The 27,535-nt window shown below is 43.4% G+C and overlaps 2 protein-coding genes across 2 annotated transcripts in view; both read right to left on the bottom strand.

Annotated features, from left to right (window-relative positions):
• The window catches only part of LOC137534510 (zinc finger protein 271-like), a 55,817-nt gene extending 49,452 nt beyond the window's left edge, over positions 1-6,365 (bottom strand). The window contains exons 1-2 of the mRNA XM_068256044.1: positions 6,282-6,365; positions 1,053-1,602 (exon numbers count right to left, since the gene is read on the bottom strand). Of these exons, the coding sequence (XP_068112145.1) occupies positions 1,053-1,545 (493 nt within the window). The 5' untranslated portion in view covers positions 1,546-1,602; positions 6,282-6,365. The remainder of the gene's footprint in view (positions 1-1,052; positions 1,603-6,281) is intronic.
• The window catches only part of LOC137536815 (uncharacterized), a 231,220-nt gene that overhangs the window by 118,596 nt on the left and 85,089 nt on the right, over positions 1-27,535 (bottom strand). Inside the window, exon 14 of the mRNA XM_068259012.1 lies at positions 19,963-20,147. Within this exon, the coding sequence (XP_068115113.1) occupies positions 19,963-20,147 (185 nt within the window). The remainder of the gene's footprint in view (positions 1-19,962; positions 20,148-27,535) is intronic.

Raw genomic sequence — 27,535 nt, 5'->3', positions numbered from 1 at the left:
TAGTACAAAACCAATTCATTACATCATATTTTTTTTTCGCTTCAGTGTCTCTTTAAAGACAATGCTAGACATTAAGATCACAGACTTCACTTTATAATGGGTTGCCCCCAGTACAAAAGACATGATGTGGAGATTGGATGCTGAGATTCTAAAAGACCCCATGTTTTTTAAAGAACTAAAACAAGCAATAATGGATATTTATCGAGTAACCAGAACACACAATAGATCTGAATCTCTACTATGGGACAGGCTCAAATGCATTTTTGCTGGAGATATTAACCACTTCCTGCAAACTGGACATTTTATAAACATCCTATTTGTGCACTTTTATGCCTGGTGCATACCATGCAATTTACCATCAGATAGACGGGTCGAATAGATAATTTCAAATAGCTCTGATCTGATTTCCAATCGCTGTTCTGATTGATTTTGTGTAGTGATCGGAAAATCGATCAGAAAAACAATCGGGATTCAGATCGGACCTGCCGGAAATAATCGATTGAACACATCTACCTGATGGGAAATTGCAGGGTGTGTACACAGGCATTAGTGCAGATAGGATGTTTATATAAATCTCCATTTTACTGACCAGGACTGTGGAGTCGGTACAAAAATCACCCGACATTGTCTTACTTTTATAAATTGTTGATTTGGCTTGTTAGGTTGCAATTAACAGTTTTCTTCCTTTTAGGAATATTTAGCCAGCCTAGGTCTCTTCGCCTCGTTTTCAATATGGAGACTGGTAACTTTATTTTACATACAATTGAGATTGTATCATGTATGGGCACACCAACCAATCTTAAACATTTACTGCGCTCACAGTGGATTAGCCTCCAGAAGTCTCTAGTGGATGAGATCAGTATGGCAACTGTGGCATAAAAAGACAGGATTGGTGGGTGTTTGTCACCACCTTTGGTAAGAGTACCTGTAGTGGGTGCAGACAGGAACAAAGAATATCTAACATGGTACCACCCCCAATATGGCCAGTCTGTGAGTAGTGACACAGTCATAATAACTAATAAGGTATTAAATATTTAATTATGATTGCTTACCTCCTCTGCCATCTGTAAGAGTGTCGTCCTCTATAGTTGTCCAAATAATGTTACCCTCCTCCGCAGACTGCTGATACATCTCTTCTTCCTCTTTAATCACTCTTATTATTAAACCATCCTCCCTGGACTGCTGATCACTGCTCACATAAGTCTCTTCTTCTTCCACTTTAATTGTCCTCATCATGTTACCCTCATCCATAGACTGCTGATCACTCCTCACATATGTCTCTTCCTCTTTAATCACTCTTATTATTAAGCCTTTCTCCCTGGACTGCTGATCACTGCTTACATATGTCTCTTCTTCTTCCACTTTAATTGGCCTCATCATGTCACCCTCCTCCATAGACTGCTGATTACTCCTCATATACGCATCTTCTTCCACTTTCATTTTCTCCATTATGTTACTCTCCTCTGTAGACTGCTGATCACTCCTCGCATACATCTCTTCTTCTCCCTCTTTTTTGATAGTCCCCACCATGTCGACCTCTTTCATAGGCTGCTGATCACTCTGCACTTATGTCTCTTGTTCTTTCAGCTCAGATCCTAAGTTCTGAAAAAGGTAACACATTATATCTGTAAAATATTAGCACTAATAAAACAGAGCACAGAAAAGAACATTATTTGCTAGAGATCGATAATATTCCATAAGCTGTGGTATCCTGCACATTCAGTACCACTGTCTTCTCTTCCAGTGTGCCTTGCTCATCATCTGGTGCTTCTCTCCTCCTCTCCATGCATACATTCCCAGAAGGTTAGAGCAGATGCGGCAGCGGTAGATGGATGAGGATATGAAATAAGAACAGGTGGAGACAGAGGAAGATAGGAGTAAAGGCCTGCAGCTAACTAGCTATAAATCAGGCTTATTTATGATTCTGGCACCTGATGAACTGGGCAGATGGGACTGCAGCTCCATATCCTGACCATACCTGATCCACCTGTCCATCATTTACTAACCTCAAGCCCTCCAAGATCCATAGCAACTACCCTCCCAGCTGGGACAATGCCTAAACCAGGACCAAAGCAGCAGAGGCCACCCAACCGCTCTCCAGGTGCAGCCTCGATCTTCACTGCCTGTCCTACCAACCATGCCCCTTGTTACCTGGCTCCACCCACTAGCTATGTCCCACCAGCCATCATCTTTGTGCAGACTCCAACTTCTCCCACTGTGGGACTCCCCAGTGAGACACCAGTGGCTCCTGACTCCACATTGGCTTCTTCCTATCAGCGATACAATGGATATGGTCACCCAGCGGCACCATCAGATCTGCTGAAAATGGACACAATGGACAGATCCTGCTCCTTCAGAACCTTACACCCTAAGACTTCTACTGATCCGCAACACAACAACTCCATTGTACAACATATTATTGGCTGCCAGCATTAATGACTTTTGCCAAGTACAGCAGTAGGCAAAAGCTTTCAGAGAAAATGTCCTCCTTCACAGTGAAGAGATACAGGCCTGCTTTCCAGTGACAAACATAAAACACCACTGACTGCAGTAAAAAAATACATCACAAATGATAACAGATTTATTTAGATAAATGAATTATAGCACAAGAAGTACCGGTAATAGAAATAAATAGATAAGATACAAAAACGTGTGGTGATGGTTGGTGCTCCATGAGTATCTTATAGGCTCAGTATTCCATGGAATACAAGATCTGCCAGTCACATCTCCACACTGCACTTTTCACAGATTATATTCTTCTCTAAATCTCCATCCCTAAGGAGAAATTATCTAAACTAAAAAAAATTGCAAAAACCGGTGCACAGGTCCCTTTACAGGCTTAGGTCACCTCAGGATTGCACCCGTAGGAAGGCTGGTTGAAGCAACTTTAAATTAATGTATATTTTAAACACAACCGCCACTCAATGAACTGTATATCAAAAATAACTTTATTACAGAAAAATGCATGGCAACCATCCCATTAAAACCCCAAACCCCTAAAAACACAGGACGTGGGCATTAACAGCATAGGAGTACTCCTAGTGCACACAACCACACTCACTCCACATTCACAACAGATCTGGATCGGCCAATCCCTGTACTGCGTGCTAGTGTATCGCTCCAAAATGGTGGCATCTAATGTGCAAGTCCTGATTCACTTAGGGACAATATTGAGTTCATATATGCACGTAATCCTGCTTCAGAAACAAACCACAGTCCCTGTATATTGTTTTTGCAACAGTATGCCTCCCAGCAAACCTCCAGCTTAGGCAAGTCCATCACAAACCAGCTTCACAACCGTGTGGAGTCCATAGATTACTTTCATGGCATCCACCTCCTTAAAGCTCAAAAACAATATGTTACCTTTCCTGCTGTACCAAACTCTTGATCGGCAGTCAGACCTCCGCGGTGTCCCGCGGGTCACAGGTGCCTATGCTTGGTTAGATTAACCCAGGCTGTCCGGTTCAGAGCGTGAGCGTGCCACCTGTGTGCTGCACCAGGCTATTCCTCCAGCCCGATGTCCTTGAGTCACGCCCACATTTATCTATACTAATCCACCATATAGACACTTTGGATCAGTCTCAGTGATACAGGCCTACTACCCTGAAAGCAAAATTTGACTGCTCCCTGCAAGGCATACAAAGGCGCTACATGTTAAAATGAGTGTGATGTGTATTCAATAGTAGAATACCAATAAAGTTACCAATATTCTACTATGTCCTGTTCATGTTAGTAAAATATCAGTAAATTTACTGATATCCTATTATGGCCTTATTGTTTCCTATTTTCACACTTACCTCCCCCTATGTATGCATAACATTAACCTCCCTCCTACCTACACTTACCATGAGGTGGAGCTCTGCTGCTGTAGCTGCAATCCCAGTCTACGGTACCAAAACGTAATCTTATATCTGAACCACAGTGCAACTGTTAAAGCACCAATTTGCACAGTGCCTGCTGTAATTTGCCCAGACTGTAGTGCTACTGCCTCTAATACTTTTAGCCATAGCCCCTGAACAAGCATGCAGCAGATCAGGTGTTTTAAACATTATTGTCACTTCTGACAAGATTGGCTGCATGCTTGTTTCTGGTGTTTTTCAGACAGTACTGCAGCTAAACAGATCCGCTGGGCTGCCAGCCACCTGGTATTGTTTAAAAAGAAAAAAATATGGCAGCCTCCATATTCTTCTCACTTCAGCTGTCCTTTATATTACCTGCTTTGCCCTACAAGTTCTTTCCTTAAAGATGTATGGGCCTTGATCCCTACTCATAACCTTCATATCACTAAAAGTTCCCATCGGACATTTCTCAGCAAATAAACTGTTTCACCTCAGTCATTTATAAAACAGTGATGAAGCTGGAGGGGTGGTCTGATTTGCCAATTTCAATATATGAAGACTTAAGGATTTGTACACACATCCAGTTTTGATTGGCCAATTTTACGACCTCCAATGAGTATGTGGACTAACACATTTTGAATATTATGAACAGATAATGTAAGTAAGCTCCCATACTACATGGAAGTGGTAAAATTGGCCCTTTATACCCTCTTCAGTTTCTCCCATTATTATTAAAGTGGATCCGTGATAAACTTTTACTCATTGCGTAATTGTGCCCCTTACATATAGTTTATAGGGCATTCCTCAAGCCAAATACTTTTGTTTGTTTTGTTTTAATACCCTAATTCCCTATAAATTAAACACGCCTTGCACACAGCTCCTCCAGCGCCTAGTCATTCTGAGTCCCCTGTAGCAAGTGCTCATGGGAGCTCAGTCTGGGGAGGAGGAGATTTTTCCCCAAGGAGGCTTTTCCAGCTAGAGATTTTAGAGGCAAGGGGGTAGAGAGGTGAGGAGAGATGTGGAGATGCAGAACAGCTTGCCTGTGTGTAATGATGACAAGCAGAATATGGCTGCTCTCATTGCATCACAGGAAGCAATAATCATATTCTGTTGAAGCTGTTTGCAGATAGATTTGCTGTGTAAACGATCTAAACTTTAGACAAGATATATAGACAAGTTACTTGTTATAGTTAGTTTTTCATCTCAGATCCACTTTAACTAGTTAAGATTCTATGAAGTGAGTCTCACATACTTATTAGTCCCCCTGTAGATTTGAAAAGGCGAGACTCATGTCCTGTATCACTGCATGCACGTGCACCCATCTAAAAGTGAATGATTGCTGCTGTAATAAATAGCAGCAATCATTCATTGAAGTTTAAAAAAAAAATAAAGAATGGCAAATAGTATATATTTTTTACTGTAGTGAAGAATTAACCTCTTTTTAGCCTATGAACTTGGCCTAAAAATGTATGGACACCTGTAATGACTGCTGACTGTAGCGATCAGATGAGATCGCTAGGGCTACCGTTTGGATCCCTAATGCTGTATTGATGTATCCCTAGCAATGCATCTGTACAGTATCAGGGGCCTCCGAACGGTCATCCTAGCAATGAGATCTGATTGCTACAGACACACAGTGTGGGGGAAATGGTTAGCCCAACTAGTAATGAATTAAGGCATTCATGGGGTCATTTTTACCAGGAAGAACACAGGAATATATTCTGAGGTGTTTTATAGCAGTGGCATCTGTTATGTGAAAATTAGGAGGGATAAAACTTGAAAAAAAGAGTATTTCCAGCATTTATTTTGCATGTAAAAATACATTTCGGAAAAATATATTCCCCCGAAGAAAGCCTAGGTTGTCCTGAAAAAACAACACATACATCAACTGTATGTTATAAGCAATGAAAAAGTAATTGGAAGATGAATACTGACACACCTGTGTCAAAATTGTCAAGAATATTTAAGGCAGAAAAAGCCAGGAAAGCAAAGTGGTTAAACACATGAAGATATCAATCACATTTTACACCTAACTGAGCTGTTCTGGTGAGGAAGAGAGTATTTGTCAGAGAGAGGTGACAAATACCCAAGACCTCAGGAGGGTACAGCAACACCAGGGGGGAAGTAAGGGAGGGGGAAGGGGCAGTGTAATAGTGTTGAGGGCTTATGGCTACACTGCAGGGTAATATGGCAATGAAAAGACTATAAGGGGGAGAAGGGGGGGCTCTTGTCTCAGTGATGTGACTGAACTAAATTATTAGTAGCATGGTGAGATGACAACCATAATCTATGGCACGTAGGGGGGACACTAGAAAACTGGCAGCACCCAAGTCACAGCAATTACAGTCTCTTGAAAGGCAATAACTCCAAGGGGGGTGATCAGCATAGTGACAGGTGTAATATGATCTCTTCTCCAATATATAACACAAAACACACAATTACCTCTTGCAACAATTTGTCCTCTCCAACTCCTGCAACTTTTCTTCCTGCTGTGTTATCTCACTTCCTGTCTGCGTAACATAATTTCCTGTCTTTGACTTCATTACGTCTTGTCTGTGCGTTCCATCTGGGGGAAGTGAAAAAGCCATCTTGTGGTTAATAGGCTAACTGCAGCCTCTACTTGTGGAATCACATGCACTCAACCATCTAATACTATCAGTATAACTACTGTACTGGATAATTACTGTACTGTATTTTTAGGTCTGCCTTAGCATCAGAATATGATTTCCACCTATCTAGATTAAAATTAACTCAGTATCATCAAATCAACAAAGCCATCCCCATGCTAGCTAAACTTATCCAACACAGGAAACCTAAAGCTAAGAGACCAAAGCTTACCCACCCCTTCTCAAACATGCAACTCTTTGATCTTCAAGCTATAGCAGATGCATTTCAAACAACTGGCAGCCCTTAAAGTGAATGGGAACCACATTTAAAAAAATGAGACAGATACTTACCCAAGGAGAGGGAAGGCTCTGGGTCCTACAGAGCCTTCCCGCTCCTCTCCTGGTCCCCTCGTTCCAGTGCTGGCTTGCCTGGTAGCAGTATTTGACTAAATTAGTCAAATACTGCTTTACCCGGCCGAAGGAGGCTTCAGAAGTCTTCAGGGAGCCCGAGTGCTCCTGAAGAAGGGCAGCCCTGTACTGCGCCTGCGCAAGCACGCTCTTTTGCACGCTCACACCCAGAGACGGGACAAGGTCCTCCAGCACCCAAGGCTGAGACACCAAAGTGCGCCCCTCCATCCCTCCCACCCCAGATGGCACACACTGATTGTTATTAGACTAAGAGCCGCCACAGGGCCCACAACCTCCCCAACACCTTAATATCTAGTTATCTGGCTTGCAGTCACTGCTATGTATCCCCTTTTCTTATTTCTTTCTGCTTTAAACAAAATTAGGAATGACAGCTGAATGAATTCTGCGCCCCCTCCTACACTGTGCCCTGAGGCTGGAGCCTCTCCAGCCTATGCCTCGGCCCGGCCCTGCTCACACCTGTGCAATATGGAGCTGCACGTCTTTGGGAGGACACAGCTCCCGAAGACTTCCAAATAGCCTTTCGGCGGGGGATTGAAACGGGGGGGAGCCAGCACAGGATAGAGGGCACCGAGAGAGGAGACGGAAGGCTCTATACGACCCAGAGCCTTCCCTCTCCTTAGGTAAGTATTTGCTTCATTTTTTTTAAATGCGGTTCCCATTCACTTTAAAGAGAACCTGAGATTAAGTAAAAATTAATATATACCTGGGGCTTCCTTCACCCCTCTTCAGCCTGATCTGTCCCTTGCCATTCTCCACCGTTGCCTCGTCCGTCCGCTATGGCTCCCAGTAAATTCGGGGCTTACTGCAAATGCGCGGCCCAGCAGCACCCACGTGCCCCACTGGCCCTGACTGCCCAGAAGTTACTGGGAGGATTGCAGAGGATCCAGGAGGCTGAGAACGTTGACAAGGGAGCGATCAGTCCAAAGGGGGCTGGAAGAAGCTCCAGGTATGTATGATTTTTTACTTAATCAGGTATACCTTAAATCTCCCTTTACAGTCTCTGACTGAAGTACTGTACTTAATACTATGTCTCAAGCAAAATTAAGGGGTCCCACTTTAAGAGCCTAGGAGGAGGAGGTGCGGAAACTACAGTCAACTCAGGAGGTGACTCATGGTGGAATCTGGACCCCGCCCCCCCCCCCCCCTTCCCTTAACATAAAGAGATCAGCAAGATGTTCCCTACCCTAGGTGAACAGGGTATTGGCAATGTACCCAGTAACCATTCCCACAAAGGGTTACCAGTAAAATATATATATATATCAGCCATAATTTTTATACCTGTTTTTATTATTCACAATTAATAACATATATTCCGTGTCAGACTGAGAGGCGAAAAAGCTGAGGAAATCCACTTGCTGGCCAAGCAGTAGTAACCATGTGTTGCTGTTCACAGTGAAGACTTGCTACAGGTTTGTATTGGAAGTGATAACACTGGGTTTCTGCTGCTTGGCCAGTATGTGGATTTCCTCAGCTTTACCAGCTCCAAGTCAGAAACTGCATATATTTCCCTTTATTGAATGATTCTGTGCCAATATCCTCTAGATCCTGATTGGAGAGTCCCCTGATGCACATCTGCACACACTGCTCACCCACCACTCAATGCTGAAAATCTCCCATGGCAGAGAGTTTATCAGGTTTAGCAGCAGCTTCTGCTTGGTACACATGCTAGATGATACTCAGCCGAGGAGGCCATTCAGGACCATCTCAGCCAAGAAAGTAGTGTTAGACCAGTTGTCCCCCGACGCTGAATATAGATACTGCCTGACTGATGCCGAAGCCCATTGTTCCCTCCTCATCCCCCACCTCCCACCTATAGATGCTCTGTTATCCCTCTTCTGTATCAAAAGAATGCTTTGCGATGTGTCTGTATTGCACTCAGCTCCAAACTGTCACACTACAGGTTGAGGAGTGGTCACTCCAGGCAACAATCTTCATCTGTAGGTACACACCTTTATACCTGCTTCATATTGGTAATAGAGATGTCACAAACATAGAATTTTCTGTTTCGTGAACGACGAACGTGAACTTCCGCAAATGTTTGCAAACAGGCGAATCTGGTGAACCACCATAGACTTCAATTGGCAAGCAAATTTTAAAGCCTACAAAGACTGTTTCTGGCCACAAAAGTGATGAAAAAGTTGTTTCAAGGGGTCTATCACCTGGACTGTGGCATGCCAGAGGGGGTTTCTATGTCAAAAGTCTCACCAAAAATTACGGAGTTGACACAAACTTGGGTTTTAATCCCTAAAGGGCAGGAATCACATTATGCAGGGCTCTGGGTGTCAGTGGGCTGTGGAGTGTAACAAACAGAGAAATGCAATAGTACTATCAGAATACAGTAAAATAATAATGCATTGGAGTGGTTCTGTGCCTGTAACTTATGGAGGCAACAGCAGTAGTGTGCACATAGCTCTGGCTGTCAGTGGGCTGTGGAGTTTCACACAAAAAAACAACAACACAGGAGACCGATGTGCTAGCCCTCAATAGGGCTGTTTGAAGTGCTTTCACAGCAAGTGAAGAACAAGAACACAGGCCTAGCTGATGCTTTCCCTACCTATCTGCAGCAAGTCTGACCCTGCTCTCATTAACAGTCAGCAACCAGCAGACAATATTGTATCCAATATGGCCACTGCAACTGCTTGATAGGGAAGTGGGGGGTCCAGGAAGGGGAGCTAGCCGAATGGCTGCCATGTGTCTGCTGTCTGTGAGGTAAGGGGTCAAAGTTTAGCTCAGTGATGATTTATAGGGGGCGAATCGAAAATGTTCACTATTCACAGCGATTGCGAACAGCCAATGTTCAGAGAATACTGCTCGCAGGTGAACTGTTCGGACCATCTCTAATTGGTAAACCTCCACACCAGCATATGATTTTATTTCAAATGTCTGGGTGCATGATTAAGCAGCTATCCCCTTATTCACAATATCAAAAAGTGGTATGGCTTTTGGATCAACACCTTTTCTTAATCCCTCCTTCTAAAATAAAATACTTGTCAAGCTTGTCTGGTCAATGACTATAGGTCAGGCTGTATGCCCATATGACTGACCTATAGCCCAGCCCGTAACACCTGCACAAACTCCTACCAAACACAGAACTACAATACCCTGCAGGTAGATGTAGCATACAGCCTGACAGATAGTATTCACCACCCAGAACCTAAGGTACAATGCAAGGCACAGTATACACAGGTTTTATAGTCACCTGTGGCCTGGAAGATGAAGCAATCCAGATGACAGACAGGTGGTTGTTTAGCAGGTATATAAGATGCAGTTCAGGCACTAAGAGGTAGCGTGGTCAATGTAGCCAGTGTCGTTCCAGGCAGCAGACAGGCAAGGTCCAGGTACACAGCAGAGTCGTCAATGCCACTACTGCTGCACACCTGATCGCACCATTTCAAGTGACATCTTTCACACCTGTGCAATCAATAGTTTGGTCAACTCCAGCTCGAAAATATGATTGGGCAGCCATGTGCCGGCATCAATCTCTATGATCAAATCTGCTGGGGGAAAATTGACAAATCTATGGGCACCTTATCAACTCATAAAGAAGATAATTGGCTGGAGTTCCAGCCAGGGCACTATCTGCAAGGAGTTTGTATGTTCTCCCTGTGTCTGTGTGCAGTCCTCCCAACTTTTTGAGATAAGAAAAAGGGAACTTAAGCCACGCCCCTGCCACACCTGCTGATCATGCCCCGTCACACCCCCTAATTACGCATACCATAAAGATTTCATAAGAAAAATATGTTGTTTTATAAGTCAAACCACACTGGTCCTTTCTATCCTGGTTCATTTTCCTTCATATTAACATTTTAAAATTAATAATATATCAATTTAAAGGATGGGAATAAAGTTTAGAGTCAATTAAACACATTTTATTTGAGAAATATATATATATTTACATAGAAAGAGGGGCACAGTCCTGAAAGAGGGACAAATGAGGCGGAAAGAGGGACAGGAGGACAGGGCTCCAAAAGAGGGACAGTTGGGAGCTATGTGTGTGGGTTATCTCTGGGCACTCTGGTTTGCTCCCACATTCTAAAAACATACAGATAAGTTATTTGGCTCTCCCCTAAAAATTGGCCCTAGACTATGATAGCTATATATATTAGACATATGACTATAGTAGGGATTAGTTTGTGAGCTGCTCTGAGGGACAGTTAGTGACATGACTGTACTCTGCAAAGTGCTGTGGAAGGTGTTGGTACTATATAAACTCTAAATAATATTAATAACAACCCGAGCAAAAGAAACAGATGAAAAGTAAAGTAATGAAGGCTGCACTTCTCATTTCGACCACAGGGAGGTGATGACAACATGGCACACTCAAGCAGGAAGGGGAGAAGTATGAATATTCTAAAATGAGGGGGTGGAGCAGGGACACTCTGCCAGGAAGGGGTGGAGCATGTAAAGAGGAAGAATATAAGAAAAGCATGGGCCAGTAAGCAGGAGGTTCCTTGTTAGAAAGGAGCTAGAAGGTGGAAGTGGGGAGACAGTGCTAGGACTGGCAGAGGGGAACAAGGTAATGAGATATTGTTATATGATTGCACCAGTAACCCCTCCATCATCAGTACAGCCACTAGAGACATCTCTGTGCTAAAAATAATAGACACACACTACCGAATGGATAGGGTACCAGGGAAATAGAAATAAACAACGTCCAGAAGGACATTGCCCTATAGGTACTGCTGGTAAAACTTATAATTTTACTATATCACTAAAACATTTAAAAAGAGAGGTATCACAGTTCTGAATACCATGCTGCGTGGGTTTCAACATATATAATTGCTGTCAGAGTGTGGGGGTCTTTGCTTATCCCCCATATCTCTCAGCATGAAATGCTGTAGTATGGTGTAGCTATCCCACACTACTATGACTGCTGCCCACACAGTATTGCAGTATTGCAGGAGGGACAGTAGAAGTAAACTGATCAAAGACTGAGTGATACGTTGAAACCCACGCAGCATGGTATTCAGAACTGTGGTACCTCTCTTTTTAAATGTTTTAGTGGTATAGTAAAATTATAAGTTTTACCAGCAGTACCTATAGGGCAATGTCCTTCTGGACGTTAAGTGTTTATACTAAAAATAATAAAATAAGTAGTTAGATTGAGTGCTTTATAGTGGCAGATTTTTTAGTGTATGTACACCATTACCATGGTTGTGTCATGTAGGAGTGTGTGTGTGTGTGTGTGCACATGCCATTATTGTGGTTGTTTGGTGCCTTGTGGGAGTAAGTGTGTGCATGTGGTGTTACCAAGTTTATATTTTCAGGTGTGTGTGTGTGTGTGTGTGTGTGTGTGTGTGTGTGTGTGTGTGTGTACAATTACCATGGTTGTATTGTCATGTGAGAGTAAAGGTGGGTACACACATCAGATAAAAGTCTTTGGAAACTGATAGATCACAGACCAATTTTACCCCCTTCCATGTAGTATGAGAGCCATACTCCACACAGTCTATTCTATGGAGCTGAACTCCCCATCAGATAAAAATCTTTGCAAGATGCTGCACACAAAGATGCTGTACACATGCGAAAGATCAGTTCCTGCAAAAGATCAGTTCCTGCAAAAGATCTGTTCCTGCAAAATGCATTCATAGTCTGATATCTGCAGATCTCATACACACCTTGTTTACACACCAGGGTGGATCTTTGGATCTGCAGATGATTGTCTGATCTGCAGATGAATGTCTGTTAAACAAGGTGTGTATGAGATCTGCAGATCTCATAGACTATAAATGCATTTTGCAGGAACTGATCTTTTGCAGATACTGATCTGTTGCATGTGTACCTCATCTTTGTGTACATCATCTTGCAAAGATTTTTATCTGATGTGGAGTTCAACTCAATAGAATAGACTGTAGGTATGGCTCTCATATTACATGAAAGGGGGTAAAATTGGTCTGTGATCTTTCATTTGCCAAATACTTTTATCTGATGTGTATACCCAGCTTAAGCAGGTGTCTGGGTGTGTGTGCCATTATTATGGTTTTATTATTTCATTGGGGAGTAAGTAGGTAGTGGTGTGGAGCTGTATAGAGTCGCTCAGGAGTAAGTAAACGCATACAAGGTTTGGTTATGTGTGTGTATGTTACAGAATCATGTGGACATGTTAGGAGAAATGCTTCAACAAAAGTGTAGGTATGGGAGATTGCATGCAGCATTGTATCATAAGGGCCCTTTTCCACCAGCACGTTTGCGCTGGCCGAATCGTAAAGTCGCAAACCGCTAGCGATTTTACAATCGCTACGGCTTGCTTTTTAACATAGGAATTGCGGTAGGTCATTTCCACTACCGCGATTCGTTTTTGACGCGAACGCGCGGCGGAGCGATATTTGCCGCGATTTTGCTATGCACTGCATAGCATAGTAAAATCGTGGCCGCAAACGTCGGGAAATCGGCGGAATTGCGATTCAGCAATCGCTAGCGTTCAGCGTGAACGCTAGCGACTGCTAGTGGAAAAGGGCCCTTAGTGTTGCTGTGTGCAGGTCAGCTGTCTGTGTTTGTGAGCACTCTGGTGGAGGAATCATGGTTTCTATGGTGGGTGGAACTTTTAAAATATGTGAATATAGGCAAGGTGGTGAGTGTGGATGCAAATGGTGCCTAGTATGGATGATCACTGAGATGTTAATATTTCTGAGTTGATGCAAATATATGCAGTTTGACAATGGACCAGTCAATTTAAACCTAGGTTTAAATTTGGTCCATTTTGAAGCTGCATATATTAGGAAAAAAATTAGCATAGGTTTGCAACTTGAAATATTTGCATCTCATTGATCATCCCTAGTGTCTAGGAGTGTACTCATTTGAGGTGGTGTAAAGGTCCCAGGTAAGGAGAGGGGGCATGGCGAGGAACAGGGGTGTTAATGGTTTGAGTATGTGACCTATGCAGTTATTCTACAGGTCCATGCTGGGCAGATCCAATTTGTATATATGTATTAATAGATCCATTTTTATGACATAGTATTCCACAGCATTGTACAGTGAGCTCTAATACCTTCCCATCAATCCCTGCACCAGAGGAGCTTACAATCTAATGTCCTTATTATAGTCACATACTATTCTTATTGACAAAAAAAGGCTTGATGTGTGCACACTCAAGCAGCACCTAGCTGCAAATTTAGCCTATTGGCTCATTAATGACACAGCTTGTGCAAATTTGCATTTACTTGCCAGAATATGCAGGGCCTTGACCTAAGGCCTCATTTCCATGGACTGTTGATAGGCAGTGAAATACCTCTCAAACTCTCACAACTGCTCACTGCTGCCTGGTAACTGCTCACTGTAGCCTGGCAACTGCTTGCTTAGCACACAGTTCAACAGTCAATGTAAAAGAGGCCTAAAGCGAAGTGCATACCTGAGGACTTTTTTTTTTTTTTCCCCACGGACTGTTGAACTTTGTGCTCAGCAAGCAGTAACCAGGCAGGAACAAGCAGTTACTAGGCAGCAGTGAGCAGTAGTGAGAGGCGTTTCACTGCCTATCAACAGTCCATGGAAAAGAGGCATGAGATAAGTCTGGAAAATGAAAAATCACAGACCAATTTTACCTTTGGAGGTTTGAAAGACTGATCTTTCTATAGATGCTGTACACATACAAAAGATCAGCTCCTGCAAAATTCTTTCATTGTCTGAGATCACTCACCTTGGGTTCACTTTAAAGAGACTCTGAAGTCTCATAAAAATCAGCTTTTTGATTTCAAAAACCTCTGTAACATCCCTGCCCTAACTAAAACGCTGCATCCCCGCAGCTGGACACTAACTAAATCCCCCCCAAACTCCCCAGGGCACACTGCGGGGATCGCTTCCGTGAGAGGCAGAGCTTTAAGCTGCAGCTCTGCCCCTCCACACGTCTATCAGCACGGATCACCGCCTCCACCCGCCCCTCTCAGCCTTCCTTCACTGAGAGGGGCGGGGGAGAGGCGGAGATACGCGCTGATTGACGCTTAACAAGGCAGAGCTGCGGCTGAAAGCTCTGCCTCCTCCAGCTGCAAAATTCACAACCAAGAAAGTTGTGGATTTTGGGGGGGAGTTTGGGGGGGGATTTAGTTAGAGTTCAGCTGTGGGAATGCTGTGTTTTAGTTAGGGCAATAATGTTACAGAGGCTTTTGAAATAAAGCTGATTTTTAGGACACTTCAGTGTCTCTTTAACCTCCTGGGCGTTATGGACAAGCTCAGCTCGTCCAGTAACGTTGCAGGACACTGCTCAGGCGTGTTCCAATCGCCGCCGAAGCACCGCTCGCTACCTGCCGCGTAACAGGCCACCCCCTCGCAGACCCCTTGCGCAGCCTGGCCAATCACCGCCAGGCTACGCTGTGGGGTGGATCGGGACTCCCCCTGATGCCACGACGTCTGACGTCATTACGATTGTCACCATGGCAATGGGGGAAGCCCATACAGGAAATCCCGTTCAGAACGGGATTTCCTGTTGGGAATATGCGGCAATCGGAGATGCTGGGGGGACGGTGCAGGAAGGGGGGGAATCATGTAGCTAGCACTAGGCTAGCTACATGAAAGAAAGAAATAAAAATTAGGGTAAAAATACACTCCCATTGTGAGGTTTTTGATATTAATATAGATGAACATAAGCCCTTGTAGGCCCAATAATGACAGGTTCTCTTAGAATTCAGAACTGTTCAGGAAAGCTATTTCTCTGCTAGATTTACTGTGTCAGCAAGTATTGATTTTCTTTTGCAAAAACAAGTCGAAAGTTCCTCGGCTTTATTTGCTTTCTACTATGTAACTAAGCCACTTCTTTACTTAAGCATGTTTAACTTAGATAGATGACCGAGAACACTGGGGTCTCTGGGACAGTGTCACCTAGATAAGACTTGTCCTGAGCTAACTTGTTTTACTATCATATTTTAGGAACGAGCTCCCCCTGGTGGGATGTGTTGGATTTCCCTTCCATACATTTCATATACATTCTTTGCCAGGATTGGCTAAAATGGTACATACATCCCTTACTAGGATTGGTCAGGGAAAGTTAAACCCCCAGGCTGTGATTGGTTCCTACGTGCTTTGCTATGATTGGATAATTTTGTACACCACCTTACTGTTCCTACTGAATAAAAGCTTTGACCGGAACTCATTAAAACAAGGAAGTGATTTTAAGCTATCCTGTGGTGTCGTGTCACTTCTTCCACTGAAGGGTAAAGGGTCATAGGCTTCGGCCTACTAATTTGGGTATCCAAAGCCAACGTGTACTTGGAGTCTTGAGCTCCATTACCCAAACTTTTGCCTGGCCCTGTCTTCAGCCCTGACAGTTTTTGGCGCCCGAACAGGGACTGAACATCTGATATCCACTGAGGGAACCTGGCCTGGAGATGTGGGACGACCTACAGAGACATCTGTGTCAACTGCACTAGTGGTAAGCACTTTGTATCTCTCTTCCCACAGGCTCCCGGCTTGCCCCTGAGTGAGTATATCAGTGCTTCAGAAACCTTGGCTTCGGATTATCTGTGCATTGTGTGTATGAATGTACTGTGTATGCATGTATCTTTATTGCTTATGGTGTTTATTTTTATGTAATCTGGCATTGTATTTGGGATATTTGATAAATTTGTCTGACAATGTTTGCGTACCTCCAGATGTTACCATCATGTCATCTTTCTTAATAGTAGCCGTGCTGTTTCTAATTGAGTTTTCTAGGAGGATCTAGAGGGTTAAAATATTACTGTCTAGTTTCTGTATTTGCTAGAGAGAAATCACTGTTTGCTCATCTGCCGCTGTCTGCTTGAAGAGTGTTAATCGTTAACTTGAAACCTAGTTTCAAATTGTCAGGAAGATAGAACAGAAAGTGAAAAAGGTATAGATGGGAAAATGTCATTTCAGACTAACATGTATAAACTGATATGGATAGTATAAGATACTGAAGCCCAGTGTCTTGAGTAATCCATTCTCTAGGCTGCCCTTGATTGTGTAGAACTCTCAGTCTGTCTGTATAGGTTAACAGTCAGCTGTAATTTTTAAATATTGCAGCAGAGATGAGATATTGATTCTAAGGGCCCAGGAATTATATCTCACCTCTTTTGATCTTTTTTGGTAGAAAGATTTGTACAGATAGGACTGAGAAATAAGAAGAGGGGTACAACATACATGAAAGTCTGAAATATTGCATTGGATTGTTAACAGGTGCCAAGAGAGGTTAAATAGCTGCACAGGGGGTATTTTTGTGTGGTAAGAGGCTGCAGTCCATCCCTATAAAGTGCACTTTTAAAATAGGTATAGGTAAAAAGATGGGAAGCTTGGTGTCCCGTCTGACTGTGGGTCAGTCTACTACTGACTCCAGTCCACCCCCTGTTCCTGGTGAGACAGCTATAGATTGGATGGAAAGAAACCATGGCACTTGGGCAACTGTGCCGTACAAAGACATGTGTAGAAGGGGTAAACTGCCAGAAAAAGGAAGGTTAGACGCAGATTTTTGGGAAGATTTTATAGCAAAGAATAAGTCATGGTTAGAAAAGAATGGGTTATCAGCTCAAGCCAACACCTGGCTGGCTGAGAGCAAGCGCAAGTCATCAGATATGGTAGAATGTTTTTATGCAGGCAATTACAGGTATGCCAGCAGACGTAGGTTGCCCGCAGGGTGGCCCGATGAATCAATCATCGATGACAGAGAGGATCCAAGTGTCACAAATAGTGGGACGCTTGCTGTAATTCAGTTGTTAGAACAGGCTAGAAACAGGTTAGCTGCTCCAAGTGTAGCTGAGGGAGCAGCAGCTGCTGCTCCTCAGGTTACGGCACCTACTGAAGCAGGTGCTGCAGCAGCTAGTGTCTCTTCTCTCACTGCAGAAAATGTCGGGAGTAAGGTAAGTACAAAGCAGATACCGCAAAGAAGGCAGAGCAACAGAGTTACAAAAATACAGAAAACCCTAGATGAATTAATCAGTGTTTATCCAAATTTGAGTGGGAAAATTGCACATTGGCTTGAACAGCACAAGAAGATGGGTAGAGAGGAAAGGGATTTAGTAGCTAATCGGATAGGTGCAGCAACTCAAGGATCCATTGAGTACAAAAGATGGTATTATGTCTGGAAAAAGGCTCTTGCCTATTTCAGGAAGCAACGGGTTACAAACATTGAATCAAAATTGGAACTTTCGACTGAGAGTGATGAAATAAGTGATGATGAGATTGATGAGGAAGTTGAGCATGTACGATATGCATGTGAGAAAATGTTGCAGGATGTGCCTTCTCCCCCTCCTCCCTATATAACTCCAAGCCCTGCTCCAACTGCCCCTCTGTCAGTCAAGCAAATTGATACCCTGTATCCAGTTGTTAATCCTTTTTACCCTGTTAGGACTCAAAGGATTGCAGAACTAGCAGGTGATGACCTGACTCCCAGGTTCCAAATTGAATGGAATCAACCGTGGTCTAGGTCAGAGCAATTGACCTTGGCCAGTAGCATCCCCAATCCCATACAAAATCCTTCTGGATTTTGTAGACGCCTTGCAGCCATCCAGAGGACTTATGGAGCCACGATGTTAGATTTAGAGGAGATGTTAAAAGTGGGACATGGAGTTGTGGTGGATCCCATCATAGCTTCACATACTGTTACTGGGGACAAGAATTCAGCAGATGAAGGAGGAAGATTCATCACACATCTGCAAGATGAGTGGTTGAAGGGAAAAGTAGAAAAGTCCTGGAATTATGCTTCAGGACTAACCCAAGAGTCAGATGAAACTGCTGTTGCATTCTGGCATAGATTGAAAACTGCCTTTTTAGATGCAGGCTACGTAGGAGAGAACGAGAGGGACGATTCTCAATTGAGAACCGCTTACCTCAATGGGTTAAGGAAAGAGTATAGGGAAGCCCTGCTCATCAGCAGGCCTGAGGCTAAGAATTTAAAGGAAAACCTGCTACTACCCATCATGGGAGGTTTAGATGAAAAGTTTAAAAAGAAGGACAAGCCTCAGAGAGTTATGGTGGTACAAGAGGAGACAGGATACAGAAGGGGTGGTCCCAGAGGTAGATACACTGGAAGAGGCAGAGGAAGGGGAGGAAGAGGAGGCAACTACATCCCTATGAATGAGAGAGATTGTTTCAGATGCGGGAGGAAGGGCCATATGTCTTGGTCCTGTATGGAGGTCATACCAGGAAATGCTGAACATGTTAACCCTTCTGTTGCTGGTCAAGAAGGTGATGAATAGGGATTCGGCCAATCTGTATCCACTTACTCAGTGACCACTGGTAGAGCAAATTCCAAGGATGCTATTGTAAAACTATGGTTACGTGAAGCTCCATACTCTCAATTTGATTGCCTGGTGGATACAGGGGCCAGTAAGTCAATCTTAAAGGCATCAGAGGTTCCCCCACATTTGCTTACCCCAAAGGAAGGTGTTGGGATAGGGGTGGGGGGCAAACAGATCAAGTTAAAACAAACAAAGGTTATACCAATGAGGGTGGGAGATCAGGTTGACATTGTAACATCTGTTATGGTTTCTGACACTACTCCAGAAAATTTGCTAGGTGCTGACATTTTGAGTTTAATACAGGCCAACATTGATTATGGACCAGAAGGTATACGGGTAACCAGTCCGCTAGACCCACATGTGTTAAATTTGATGTCTGCTCTCATTCACTTTCCAGACCCGCTACCAGAGCAAGCACCCTTTGCCCCTGAGTTGGAAAAAGTTCCCTCCCACTTATGGGCAAAAGGCAAATATGATGTTGGACAACTTGATGTCCCTCCTGTCATAATTAAATTAAAACCTGATGCTGTACTGCCACGAGTTCATCAGTATCCACTTAGTCCTGAACAAAAAGATGGCATCAGGTCACAAATTGCTGAGTATGTAAAAGCTGGTGTTCTGGTGTTAATGTCATCTCCATCCTCTACACCTCTGTACCCTATATTGAAGAAGGAAGCTGGGAAGACAGCCAAGTCCAGAACCTACCGCTTCATACATGACTTAAGGGCTGTAAATAAGATCATAGATGCAGATGTACCAATTGTCCCGAATCCTTACACCATTTTGGGTCAAATACCTCCAAGCTCCACCCATTTTTCAGTCGTCGATCTCGCGAATGCGTTTTTTTCCGTTAGGCTCCACCCAGAAAGCTGGAAACTCTTTAGTTTCACTTTTGATGGGAAGCCTTACTGTTGGACCGTTTTGCCCCAAGGTGGTGTAAGTAGTCCTTCTCTGTACAACCAAGCTCTGCATCAGGTACTTGAGGGATGGAGGGGTGACCATGACAACACTCAGCTTCTTCAATACTGTGATGATTTGCTTCTTTGCTGCGATTCTGAAATGATTTGCAGGAAAGAGACAGTCAGTCTGCTGTGCTATTTGGCAAAAACAGGTAACAAAGTGTCAAAAGACAAATTGCAATACTGTCAAACAAAGGTAATATTTTTGGGTCATTGTATCTCACAAGGTGCAAAACATTTAACTGCTGACAGAGTATCAAATGTCAAAAATTACCCCTTGCCCACTTCTGTAAGAAAACTGAGAACTTTCCTGGGTTTGATAAGTTACTGCAGGGATTGGATTCCAGGAGCATCACAATTGATGGCTCCGCTTTATGAATCCACATCAAAGGAGCCGTTTGTTATCACTGAGGAGGGTAAGGTTTCTTTTGAGGCGCTGAAACAGGCCATTTCCACCGCTCCGGTGCTCGGCCTTCCCGATTATAGGAAGGAATTTTTTCTTTTCTGCCATGAGAGCAATGGACATGCTATGGGAGTCCTCACTCAGTTGCATGGTTCGAGGCAGAGGCCTGTAGGATATTTTTCAGCCAAACTTGACACAGTGATGCAAGGGTCTCCTGGATGTGTCAGGAATGTAGCAGCCTGTGCCCTTATGCTAACCAAATCTGCAGATCTGGTGTTAGGACACAGTCTCACATTGCTGACTCCGCACAGTGTATTTGAAATTCTGAACAAAGTACAGACTAAACATTTGTCTGTAGCAAGGCTAACAAAATATGAAGTTGCTCTACTCACTCCTGAAAATTTAAAATTAAAAAGGTGTAGTGTTCTAAATCCAGCTACATTACTGCCAGATGAAGAAACTGAAGGTTCTGAGGAACACGACTGTTTAGAGTTAATGCAAGCTGAAACAAAGGGGCTGGACAACGTCCAGGACACCCCCATACAAAATCCTGATTTTGAGTTCTTTGTTGATGGTTCCAGGTACTACATAGATGGTAAAGCACACACAGGTTATGCTGTTGTCACATTAGAAGAGGCCCTTGTCCAAAAATCTTTGCCTCCCCACAAATCAGCTCAAGAAGCTGAACTACATGCCCTCATTGATGCATGTACTCTGGCCGCTGGTAAGATTGCCAATGTCTACACAGACAGCAGATATGGATTTGCCATATCACACGACTACGGTCCAATATGGAGGTCCAGAAACTTTATGACGGCTGCAGGTACCCCAATTAAACATGCTGAACTTGTAACTGAGTTATTCAAAGCTCTTCAGTTGCCCGCCAGAGTAGCCATACTAAAGGTGCAAGCTCACACTAAGGAACAAACTAAAGAAGCCAAAGGAAATCGTTTAGCAGACCAAGCCGCTAAGACCGCTGCCCTCACTCCCATAATAACAGTCGCCCTGTACCCCATGACAGACAAACAGGCTGTGCCCATAGATGTGGAGATTTTAAAGGTACTTCAAATGCAAGAGGCCGCCACACAAAAAGCTGCATGGACAAGTAAGGGGGCTCAGCAAGAAGAAGATGGAGTGTGGAGGGCTGGAACTCTGTACTGTCTGCCGAGATCACTGTATCCAATGATGGCTACTCTGCTGCATGGACCTACGCATATAGGTAAGAATGGCATGGTTGCTTTGGTGGGTAAGTACTGGATAGCTCCTGGGTTCAGCCCTGTTGCTGCCCGAGTCTCAGCCAATTGTGAGATCTGCATGCGTCATAATGTTGGACAAATGGTTAGAGTTAGACAGAGGCACTTGCCTCGGCCTGAGTACCCCTTCCAGAGGCTGCAAATTGACTTCATTCAGCTACCTAAGGTGGGAACTTATGAATATGCTTTGGTATGTGTTGATCTCTTTTCAGGTTGGCCCGAATGCTGGCCTGTGGCCAAGGCAAATGCAAAAACAGTTGCTAAGAAGCTGCTTTCTGAGGTGATATGCAGGTACTCATTACCAGAGGTAATTGACAGTGATCAAGGTTCCCACTTTACTGGACAGGTAGTACAAGAAGTCATGCAAGCCATGGGTATCAAACAAGCTTTCCACACCCCCTACCATCCACAAAGCAGTGGGAAAGTTGAAAGGTTAAATGGTACCATTAAAAACAAATTAGGAAAAATGTGTGAGGAAACTGGTAAGCCCTGGACAGAGTGTCTCCCTGTGGTCCTTTATAGTATCAGGACCACTCCCATGAAACATAGACTTGGTTTAAGTCCTTATGAAATTCTTTTTGGCAAGGTGCCCAGAACAAACATTTATCTACCACAACAAATGCAAGCTTTCCATTCAAACCTGGCTGAATATGTTATAGCATTACAAAATCATTTAACAGAAACTCATAAAAGCATTTACACTTCCATTCCACAGACGACTTCTGCTGAGTCGCATAAGATTGAGCCTGGAGATTTTGTGGTTGTCAGAAAATTTACCAGAAGGTCTCTAGAAGCCAGATACCACGGGCCATACCAAGTTCTGCTGGTAACAGCTACAGCGGTAAAACTTGAAGGATTTATCACTTGGATTCATGTCAGTCATTGCAAGAAAGTCACAAAGAGTGACAATGTGTAGGCTATTCATTATCCATGCTGTGTTGTTTGTGTGTTTTGTCTATGTGTCACAGGCTCAGCACAAATTCTGGGAGGAACCAAATCTGTATATGACATTACAGAAAAGAGTAGCTGAAGCTGAAAATAGGACAAAATGCTGGGTATGTGGTATGCAGCCTAAAGATTCCAAAGGGTTACCTCTCATTGCTATTCCCATAACAAGAGATGTGTTAAACCACCAAAATCTTATTGGAAATAATCTCACTGCAAATAGAGATAGAGTTGCTTGGAGAACCCCAGTTCTGCAAGTGATGCCCAACTCCAAGCCAGCCATTTGCATAAACATAAATAGAACTTATGAATGGCCACAAGTATCCCTAGGTAAGCTGCCCATATCCTATTGTGACAATGTCCCTTTAAATTTGTCCATGCTCTGGAAAAATGTAACAAAGGATGATATAAAAGATGATGTTTGGTCTTTAGGTGTTGCTTTACTTATGCTTTTAGAGCATCCAAATGGTCCTATGAACTTTCCCTCAGATAAAGGTATTAATAAGACTTTGTGTAATCTTACAATCCCTGGTGCTATCCACATTCCAGAGTGTTGGAACTTGTTAAGGTTAGAGCTTGCCATGATAGGAGCAGGAGCACATTCTAATGTTTCCAAAAAGATGTTCTCACAAGGAATAATTACACTGCAACCTCCCTACTACTTTGTGTGTGGACGCTGGGCCTACGCCTGGTTACCAAGAGGAAGCCATGGCCAATGCACCATAGCTACCCTAGCCCCAGCCATTGCAGTAGTAGATGAAAATGCAGTCACTGCAAAAAAATATTTGTTACCACATAACTATTTGTACAAAAGAAACTTGTTCACCTTAGGTGACTTAGCTTGGGCCATTTTTCCACAATGGACAGGATGGGGTTCTGAGGTGATGATAAGACTAAATAATTACTCTGGTATAATTGATAAGATGTTTAATGAAACCATAGCTGCCATTACAGCCAATACAGTTGAAATATCTCAAGTAAGGAAGTTAGCGTTACAGGAGAAGTTGGCGCTGGATTACTTACTAGCGTCACAAGGCGGAATGTGCGCGGTTGTCGGATCGGATTGCTGTACTTGGATTGATGACACAGGGGATATAGTGTATAATCATCTGCAGAAGGTACAGGAGCTGCAACACCAAGCTAGGGAAATAGGTCACGAAGGGTGGAATCCTTTTAAAGGATTTAGTTTTGGAGATTGGTTTGGTTCAATTGGCAGGTTCTTTAAACAAATTGCTGTTTATCTAATAATGTTTCTTGTTGCTATCTTTTTCATTTACTTTATCTATAGACTCATTATGTGTTTCATTAGCAGGTGTACTCAATCTTCAAACGCTACGCGCATTTACCTGGTCCAGAGGAGGAGGTCTCATTTAAATTCTGAATCATCCACCTCGGACTATGAAAACTCTGTAGTTTAAGACAATATATTAATATATACTTTCGTGTCTAACATTTTTCTTTCCAGATAGGGACAGTAGATGGAACCTAGAGGCTTGAATGTCCTGGGGACTGCCACAAGGGTAAAAGTAGGGTCTATGTCCAGTAAGGGGTTAACAGCTCCTCTGGGGGCCTCAAGCTGGGCATCAGCTTCCATCTACTTGGCTAGGCAAGATTAAGTTTTTTTTTTGGAATATTGTTAAAACACTTTATTTTGTAATTATTTATGTAATTGTAATAATTTGTGTGATCATATATGATCAAAGGGGGGAATGTGAGGTTTTTGATATTAATATAGATGAACATAAGCCCTTGTAGGCCCAATAATGACAGGTTCTCTTAGAATTCAGAACTGTTCAGGAAAGCTATTTCTCTGCTAGATTTACTGTGTCAGCAAGTATTGATTTTCTTTTGCAAAAACAAGTCGAAAGTTCCTCGGCTTTATTTGCTTTCTACTATGTAACTAAGCCACTTCTTTACTTAAGCATGTTTAACTTAGATAGATGACCGAGAACACTGGGGTCTCTGGGACAGTGTCACCTAGATAAGACTTGTCCTGAGCTAACTTGTTTTACTATCATATTTTAGGAACGAGCTCCCCCTGGTGGGATGTGTTGGATTTCCCTTCCATACATTTCATATACATTCTTTGCCAGGATTGGCTAAAATGGTACATACATCCCTTACTAGGATTGGTCAGGGAAAGTTAAACCCCCAGGCTGTGATTGGTTCCTACGTGCTTTGCTATGATTGGATAATTTTGTACACCACCTTACTGTTCCTACTGAATAAAAGCTTTGACCGGAACTCATTAAAACAAGGAAGTGATTTTAAGCTATCCTGTGGTGTCGTGTCACTTCTTCCACTGAAGGGTAAAGGGTCATAGGCTTCGGCCTACTAATTTGGGTATCCAAAGCCAACGTGTACTTGGAGTCTTGAGCTCCATTACCCAAACTTTTGCCTGGCCCTGTCTTCAGCCCTGACACCATGGCCGCGGGAATCACAACGCCCAGCGGGTAAAAGCAGGATCCAATCACAGTAAGGCCTCTTTTCCACCAACTGTTGAGCTGTGTGCTCAGCAAGCAGTCACCAGGCAGCAGTGAGCAAATACCAGGCAGCAACAAGCAGTTACCAGGCAGCAGTGAGCAGTTGTGAGTTTGAGAGGCATTTCACTGCCTGTAAACAGTTTGTGGAAAAGAGGCCTAAATCTGAGCTTTGCAACTCTATCAGCTGATCAAACAAATCATATGCTTCTCCATGAGTTCTCCTAGACCTAACCATCACTACCAACCTCCTAGTTCCCAGGGTTCAATGCAGGTGGTGCAGACATACATGCCAGAAGCAGGAAAAATGTGTCTGTAAACGAAGGGGTCTGCTACACACTAGTAATGCCAACAATTTCTTCCTTCCTCTTTATTGTTCAAAATTACAAATCATTGGTGACAGAAAGACTTGCATATTTCGCGCCTCAGTCTAGCCCTTAGGGCCCATTGACACTAATTACCACCAATCGCCGAATTGCCAGTGATCACTAGCACTTTTTAAAGTGCTAGCACAATAACTAAATGGCAGTGATCGCCGGCAATTAGCGGTGATTGCAAAACGCGCTACCTGCTGCATTTTCTCGTGATTTTTTAGAGTGATTGCTATTACAATGCTAAAAAAGCGGGGGACCCGAGGAGGATGGTGAGGGAAGCCCCTGTGCTCTTGGGGCTGGAGGATGCCTTAGGTAAGTATCCCTGAAAGGTCTCTCTGAGCCTTGTACAATACAGTATAATATGGTAGGACATCATGCTGGGGACACATTGCAATTTTTCGTCTGACAGGATGTGACAATTATCTCCGACATGTCTGATCTGCTCTCGATCGACAACGGGATCGATCAGGGTCAGTTTGGATACAGATAATGACAGCTGACATTGTTAATGAAGGCGAAAGTGAAGCATTTACACATCAGGGCACAGGGCTGTGCTCATACCTGACTGTTAAGTTTCCCAGAGCTGCTCCATGCTCTGTACACATGCTACTGCTCCATCCAAAGTCAGCTGCAGCTGGGAAATTAAGGGGGAAGTGCTGTGAGCTGCAGGATGCCTGCAGATATTCTGGTGTTTCAACTTGTGCCTGTCCCCTGACACTGCACTGGCCCTGGAACCCCTCCCCGCCCCGCATTTGCCCATGCCACACTTTTCTTGACAGTTGGACAAAGCAACTGCCATTCACTAAGTGCTTTGGAAAATAAAGAAATCCCAGAGGAACCCCCCCCCCCCCCCCCCCCCCCCCGCAATAAGGAGATGGGCTAGTACAAAACCTGTCGGTTCTGTCAGATTTCTTCTACTTGCTTTAAGTGACAGCAACATAGGAGAAAAGAAATTTGTGGCCCATTTTACTCTGGAAGAAAGTACTTCTTATATGTATGTGTTTACATATATTTTACATTTTAAGAGGTTCACAACAGTGGTCCTTTAATCTAGTGTGCATAGTATTTAAGTGAGTTGTTTTTTTTTCCGTTGGTTAGCTTGTTTGTATGTACTTGTCGTGTAAACAACTTGTTGTGCATTATGTTGTCCGTGTGTATGAGCCTTTACTCCATAGTACAGCACTTGCAATACAATCCCAGCAGTATAGTCCAGAGTCCTGCACTAGATAATTCTGTTTGATATTCTACAGATAAGAACTTTCAGTACAAAACACATGACCTCATCATTGAGGATGGATGAGGAACAGTCATATGAATGAAAGGATATTAAACCTGACCCTGGAGATCATCTACCTGCTGACCAGAGAGGTGAGGAGGATTATGGGAGTATCACATGACTTTGCTCTTAGTCAAGATACATGTGGCGAGAGGTCTGAGGAGAATTCTGGGAGTGTAACATGCCACTGATCTTTCATAATAGAATCTTAATCTGAGGAAGTCGGGTGAGCAGGTGACATCACAGTTCCTCAATGTCACTTCATGTACCATGAGAACAACAAAGAAAAGATCCTTTAAGTCATCATGAAGATCACTCAGTTGCTAACAGGAGAGGTGAGCAATGCTCGGAATTATGGGACAATATCTAGTAACAAGGGGTATGTCTGGGTGGTGACTGTATCATTGTGTGTGTCAGTGTCCTATAATGTGTCAGGATATCAGTCTGTGTCTTCATGGAGGAGTGGCAGTATATAGGATGCAAGAACCTCTACAAGAACGCCATGATGGAGAATCAGCGACCACTCATCACATCACTGAGTAGTAGGAGACTAATCTTTTGTAAAAGAGAGCAGTATGGACGGTCCACCTAGATTCAACATCTGATACACACACAAAAAAAAGCAATGTATTTAGTCAGTGTGTATCTGTTTCCTATAGATGGATCCAGTAACAGAAACCCACCAGAGAGATGTAGACTTCCTCCTTATTCCCAGGTTTGTCTACAAGAGGACACTCCTCCCCCCCCCCCCCCCCCTCCATGGAGCTAAGAATGAAAAACTTAAAGTAAACG

Source organism: Hyperolius riggenbachi, chromosome 10 (assembly GCF_040937935.1).
Source record: "Hyperolius riggenbachi isolate aHypRig1 chromosome 10, aHypRig1.pri, whole genome shotgun sequence".
Classification (NCBI taxonomy): Eukaryota; Metazoa; Chordata; class Amphibia; order Anura; family Hyperoliidae; genus Hyperolius; species Hyperolius riggenbachi.
Note: the sequence above shows the minus strand (reverse complement) of the source record. Positions and strands in the feature narration are given on the sequence as shown.